General features: G+C 37.1%; 1 protein-coding gene across 1 annotated transcript in view; it reads right to left on the bottom strand.

The window, feature by feature from the left end:
* Positions 1 to 631: 631 nt before the first annotated feature.
* Positions 632 to 6,836, bottom strand: part of LOC132176977 (phosphoglucan, water dikinase, chloroplastic) — a 19,309-nt gene continuing 13,104 nt past the window's right edge. Inside the window, exons 14-19 of the mRNA XM_059589154.1 lie at positions 3,645 to 3,731; positions 3,444 to 3,530; positions 3,272 to 3,348; positions 2,953 to 3,118; positions 2,752 to 2,863; positions 632 to 1,801 (exon numbers count right to left, since the gene is read on the bottom strand). Coding sequence (XP_059445137.1) covers positions 897 to 1,801; positions 2,752 to 2,863; positions 2,953 to 3,118; positions 3,272 to 3,348; positions 3,444 to 3,530; positions 3,645 to 3,731 — 1,434 coding nt within the window. The 3' untranslated portion in view covers positions 632 to 896. The remainder of the gene's footprint in view (positions 1,802 to 2,751; positions 2,864 to 2,952; positions 3,119 to 3,271; positions 3,349 to 3,443; positions 3,531 to 3,644; positions 3,732 to 6,836) is intronic.

Consider the following 6,836-nt stretch of genomic DNA (forward strand, 5'->3'; position numbering starts at 1 on the left):
ACTTATCCACACTGGTTGGACTTGCAGTTCCGTCGACGCTATGTGAGATAAACAAAGAGAGAAGAGAACTAAAGAATGAAGATAAGCAAAATAGGAGGGGCAAAAAACAAAGGAGAGAAGAGAGGGAATATTAAGATATTTTAATGTTTTTTATTTTATTTTTTTGGTGAATTCACATTCCATTAGCCTCGGCCCTCAGCTAACGGAATGTGATTTTGAGCTCTTTCAAGCATTTTACCTTTGGTGAACCTAGTGTGAATGCTCTACGGTCTAGCCTTCATGGGCAGAATCAAGAAGATGTTTTAGGCCCATTGATTGCGGACAGAACATTCATGCTCAATCAATTTCTTGGCTAGTTAATAAATAAAGCCCAACCTAGATCAGCCTTTCTGTCTCGTTTTCTTTTCTTTTCTTTTTTTTTTTTTTTTTTGAGAGGGGGCCTGGGGTGAAATATAAGTACCCAAGCCTAGCCTTGTAGAGTGATTTTACTTGAGATAATTAGCTAGTAGGAGGATAAAGACGATTTAAACGATAGTGCAAACTGCAAACTACAGATGTTCTAAAAATTTAAGAAATGATGAGTTTTACCGATTCCAGTGGGCAAGTGCCACCTGGCATCAACCCCGGAAGGGAAAAGAAGGAAGGCTATTATTTTTATTATGCGTTTTCATAGAAATATTCAACTCATTATTTTTACTATTTTTATTATGCATTTTCTGAGCCTTATGCATGTCTGAACTATCAACAAGCAGCTTACAAAAGCCATATTTTTACCGTGTCACCTTAGATCACACGTGTAGCTTCTACAAAGTGTGGATTTATTTGGCAGCTACCGCTTACATTCGTGAAGATCAATAGTGCCTGAAAAGGAGAGCACTGGCTCAGAAGTGCTCTTTTTACTGGGGCTGTGGGCGTGTCTGGACTATGTAGATGTCTTTCCCAACAACACATCCTTCCACATCCTGTGGGCAGCCAAACTTCCGTTCAAGGAAAAAACCAACTGCGCAGAGGCGCTGACCAAGCTGCCGGCGGTAAATCGGATCAACTGTCACCGGCTTCTTGCTGTAGTCTACAGTCAAATGGATAACCTCCCCATCAGCAGGACCTGCACCAAGCACCACAAGCTCCTCACTGAAATTCGCAAATGCCAGTGTTCGCACCTGGCCATCAAACTTCCCAGAGGATAGACGCCAGGGTGTGCCTCGAGTGCCTGAAGCCAGGGTTTCACCAAGGCCGGAAGCAATCTCAGCCTCGACAGAATTATGATCTTGGTCTGTAGGGCTAACTGTGTGGAGCACAAAGGATAGGTCTGGTGAAAGCATTTCTTGCACCAGAATTGCCATAGAAGCTTCATTCTGAGGCACACCAGCAGCTCGTCGGCTGAGAATTGCTCTCCGAGTGTACAACGAAGCCCATACTCGGCTAACAGCATTTCCAAAAACTGTCGGATTTGAAGGACTGACATTGGGAATTGATTCATAAAGTCCAGCAGCTGACATTCCGGCCAAGTCCTCAACATTGGCACTTGAACGAACAATCAAACGGGAATTGCCAGGGAATATTCTTCCTATGCTATCAATGACGTCCTTTGGGGGTTGTAGGGAAGAGACCAGTTCCTGTAGCTGACAGGATAGTTTGTCAAGTTCACCGCCTTCCAGTTTAGCTGTTTCTATCTGTTCTAGGAAAGACCTAAATGTTTCCATGGATTTACTTTGCTTTAATGCCAATTCCATAGAGCCAAATGGTATCACTGCCCCTGTAGGGACACAAAATGAAGCTGGCACCCCTTGATCGCTGTAGACTGTCAGTAAAAAAGTCCATCAGAAAATTAGAAAACATTACAGCCAGGAAGTTAACCAAAAATTTCTTTTCAAGGGAATGAAATATTAGTCCTTGCCCATTTTTTGTACAAGTATTATGCCCAGAATTGTACCTAGGCTTGCAATCCCAAAGTGCCTATACAGAATTGTACAGAAGTAGCATCACGATGAACCATTTAATTTGTTGCATAAAAAATGAACTTCTGTATAGTATCTCCAGTAGTTTATTTTTGTTCGTGGTATGCTAGATATACATCATTGGCCTTCTTCAAATAACTTAAATTTTTGAGACCGATGACAATTCAAACAGGTATTAGAGCATAGCTGGCTGTGAGGTCCAAATCTTGGTAACCCAATTATGGTAGGTTTTTTAATGTTCTATACGTGCACAGCAGTCATTCAGTCAAGGTTTACTGGATGGGCCAACATGAGGGATCGTTGGAGCAAGGAATGCTTGATATATATTGTTGGCTCACTTCCTAAGTTTAAGCTTTTTGGGCAAATTACCATTCAACAGTTTCAAAGGTATCTTTAGAAAGAAAGGGGAAAAAATAAAGAAAAGAACGAATTAAAAACAATAAGAAATAAAAATATAAAGTTCCAGATAGAAGGATGACCACAGCTCAACCCTCTACTCTATTGCAAACTCAAAACTTCTTTAGCTTAGACTTCTCAATTTAGATTTATTTGTATTCTCTACCTTATGAGATTCATTTTCCTCTCGGGGTTATAGCATTTTAAAAGATATAAGATCAGAAATAAATCAAGACAATATCCAACACAGTTGGCAAGGGATTAGGAGCCGAATCAATTAAATATTTCGAAAACAAGGAGACAATATACTAAGCCAGTTAGAAAGGATAAGTCTTCTTTAGATGCTCTATTTTCCCTCAGGAAGAAATGATGCAGTCCCAATCACCACATATATTACCTTTATTAGAAACTGCTGATAAAGAAGATAAGCGACCACAAGCAGCAGCCTTTGCACCTGAATTCTGTGCATCCGCATCAGCAAGCAGTATAACTCCTCTAGCAAAAACACCCTGGATGAACATACAACTATTACCATTGATATCAATGTATCAGACATTTTGAGGGAGGAAACCAGAATAATAAATACACAATATCCTACCTGATTGGAGTAAGGGGCCTTAACAGCAGACAAGGAAGGATCAAGAGGTCCTGGGGCTGTAACTCTGGATGAGCCATCACCAGACACAGATTTCACAGCAGAATCGCTAATGCTATTATTTGATGTAGCTGGAATTAGATTAACACCCGCCGACGATGCTTCCAAGCTGCAAAATTCCACAAACACAGAAACAAACAAAAGAAAAAGTCAAAGCATCAGAACACATGATGCAAATCATCAATAACAGTGAAATTTCAAAAACATATGGATCAACTAACCAAAAATAGACTAAAAGGCAAAGAGATTACAGAAAAATTACCTAACATATTTTCCAGTAAGTCTTTGTATATCAGCAACTTTATCATCATCTTCACATGTCACAAAAACAACCTTCTCCTGTAAATTAACATTAGAATTTAAGGATCTTTGCAATAAATTTTAATTCGATATCTCTTAAGAAATGTGGAAATCTTTAGAGAAAAGAGACTTGCTTGGCGAGCCCTAACGCCAAGATGAGATAAGTGAGGCAGCTCTTGCAGAAGTACAACTCCTACTATGTTACTCCCAGCAGCTGTTACCTGCATGCCAAATATTCAAATTTAAGTTCACATGTCTACATCGTTGCTGCTATGTATTATGGTATGATGATATTCAAAAATAAAAGCGTTATTGTGATAGGGAATTTTTAAAACCTCTTCATCTCCATTTGCTTTGCTGACAACAAGAATAATAGGTCCTTCCACTGATGATGGTAACGAACCAGGTATAATGCTTTCAACCTGAAGTCAAGTAACTTAATGTTATATGGATGGTTAGCAATTTAATAAACCGCTAGAAGAAACCAAGTAGAACAGGCGATTTGGGGTTTCAAGCTGATGTACTTATCTTACGAGGATTTATAGCACAAAAGGAAAAAAAAAAATATATATATATATATATATAAGAAACAACAACTTCACCAGTTTATGTGAAGCAAATATTTCGAAATAAAATCATCATGATTCAAATCCTAGGATATCCATTGGCAAAGAAACTATTCAAGTCCATTTTATTAAAATAATAATTTCTTTAACTAGGCAAATCCACACCAAAAATCAAAGAAATGAACAACAAATAGGAAGAAAGCACAGCCAACTAGCCCATGCCACCACAAACTCCAAAAGAATGCCCTACAATTTTATTTTATTTTATTTATTATTATTATTTTTTATACAAGTAAATCAATTTCATTAGAAAGCACTGAAGGACGCAAGTATGCAACTTGTGTACACATGTAGTATACAGGAGAGATCCCCTACAATATTAGAAGGAAGATGAATAAGAAATGGCCTGAAACTTATGTAGGAGGCCCATTGATCCAGCATATCACCCGCAATGTTAAGCTCGCATGCCAAGCAATAGATCACTAGAACATAAAGCAGCATCAAGATTGATTTTTATCCCCTATATCATTAGAAAGCGCCGAGGGACGCAACTTGTATACACAGGTAGTATACAAGAGAGATCCCCTATAATATTAGAAGGAAGATGAATAAGAAATGGCCTGAAACTTATGTTACAGGCCCATTGATCCAGCATATCACCCGAAATGTTAAGCTCGCATGCCAAGCAATAGACCACCAGAACCTAAAGCAGCATCAAGATTCATTTTTATCCAACCCTAGGGTGGAGGAAACACTCATGGATTTGAAAGAAAGATCTTTAATGGTGAATGCATGATCAGCTCTTATTCAATGCTTCAACGCCTATATAGGGAAAATAAGCATTTTAGACCAAATCATCCCCACTGCATATATGACCTACTTCTATCATCCCTACTGCATATATGACCAAATCCTCATCTAATATAGGAGAGATTTTGAATCAGATAACTGGATTAATGTATTAGCGTACTAATTATATATGCTCAAAAAGGACCTCAATATGTGTTTCTAATTTACTTTATTACTTATCCAAAAAAAAAAAATACTTAACAAGACTTCCAACCCCTATTATAGATGACATTGCGCCAGAATCATCTATCACAATGTTTATTGGTCTGCCATCATCCGAAATTTTGAAAACGAAAAAAAAAAAGAATCAACCAATATATATATACTTTATGAAAACATATACCTTTTTTTTGTATTGACTGGCTGGATTTTTTTTAATCCAATGCATAAGAAAATCACTAATTTCTGGAGTACTTCTTTTATCTTAAAAAGTAACCTCTATTTTGGTCATCCCAATTAAAACTGTCAAACATACACCAGGTTCCTCATCTTGAATGTTTGGAGATGGTTCAAAATTCTGTACCCACTTTAATTCTCCTTTTGTTAAAGGTTGGTGCCAAAATTGAGTTCCTTAGCATATAACATTAAAAAAATGATTTTGCAGCCACTTCAATTAAATTAAAATTTATAATTTCATAATTTCTCAATAGTCAACCTAAAGTAAAATTTAAAATCTCAACTGTTGAATCGGTAGAACAAGCAATACAATTATAGAAGATTTGATGCTATTTCAGTTAAGGCAATTGAGGGTACCTGAATTAATGTTCCCAGAGCAGCTCCAGGAACAAGAACATCCCAACCCTGAGAACCAAGTGTGTTTCTAACAGCTTTTAAGAGAAGGGTGCAGAGTTTTGAAACCTGAAAAATTACACTACAAATGACATTTACCAGTAGAGAAGTCAGACAGCAGTACTGGTTAGATAATTATTCTTCAATCTTCTGGTCTAAAATAACCAACATAAGACATATCTGCAAACTATATTAGCCTACAGTGTGCATAGAATTCTTTTGAAATATAATTTAAAAAGAAAGTTATCATACCCAGCACGGATTTCAGCTTCAGTATATGTCCTTACACTGTTCTCAGGGATTCCGAAAGCTTTCCCTAGCATCTACAAAAGCCATGAAAGAATTTATTAACTACAGGTCACTTCATTTCAAAGTTTAAAAGTTAAGCATTACGTGCTGAGATAGTTCCACCGATAATTTTCAAATTGTATGGGTGAAAGGCTAGAAGGCCAGAAAAAGATTTGTCAGTTATAACTACTTCAAGTGCCATTCAGGTCTATCTAAATCTCACATAGAGATTGCTTTCACTAAAGTATAAGTACCATAAGTCATGAAACATTAAAAAGAATATAATTATGCAGTTCAAAAATTCTACAACAAAACAAGAAAAGCATCTAAGTCATCATCCAAGTATACCTTAATGGTATACAAGCTTTAATGATAAAAGTGTGTAGATCTTTTCCCCTACAAGGAAAAATTATGTTTTCTTTTTCCTTTTCTTACCTGGACTTTTTGAGGGAATATTTGAAGAAGTGCTTCAGAGTATTCTTCAGTTAACCTCCTTGCTCTATCAAGAGTAGCTTTAAGCCTTAACGCCCAGATTATCTTGCCATCTTCATTTCCTTCATCATTTATTCAGACAAGAAAAAAAGGACCAGGATTATGAATTGTTATGCAAGCATAACTACTTTACTAAACGAGTCAAATGGTTGATAAGAACTTAAGGCAAAAAAGATGATGAGTGTACCTTCTCTTTCAGAGAGACCTCTCTCTCGCCATGCAAGGAGTTCATTTTCAATAGCAGCAGATTCTTCTGGCTTCCAACCAGATAATCCTAACTGATGAATGCCAACAACCAGCGCACCAAGAGGATCATTCCAAGAGCTTCTTATATTCCTTGATTCAACACTCTCTGTCAGCCAATGAGCCCCTCCCATGGCTTCAAGCGCATTGACGAATCTATTTAAATTAATGCGTGTCAGCAAGGCATTTATAGATCTTGTTAACTTTCTAGATTTCGGACGCAATTAAGGTGGTTGTCTCTTTTGTATACTTTTCGTATACTTGAGCTTTGCCTTTTTCTCTATTCATAAATTAAAAAAG

This window comes from Corylus avellana, chromosome ca4 (genome assembly GCF_901000735.1).
Source record: "Corylus avellana chromosome ca4, CavTom2PMs-1.0".
Lineage (NCBI taxonomy): Eukaryota > Viridiplantae > Streptophyta > Magnoliopsida > Fagales > Betulaceae > Corylus > Corylus avellana.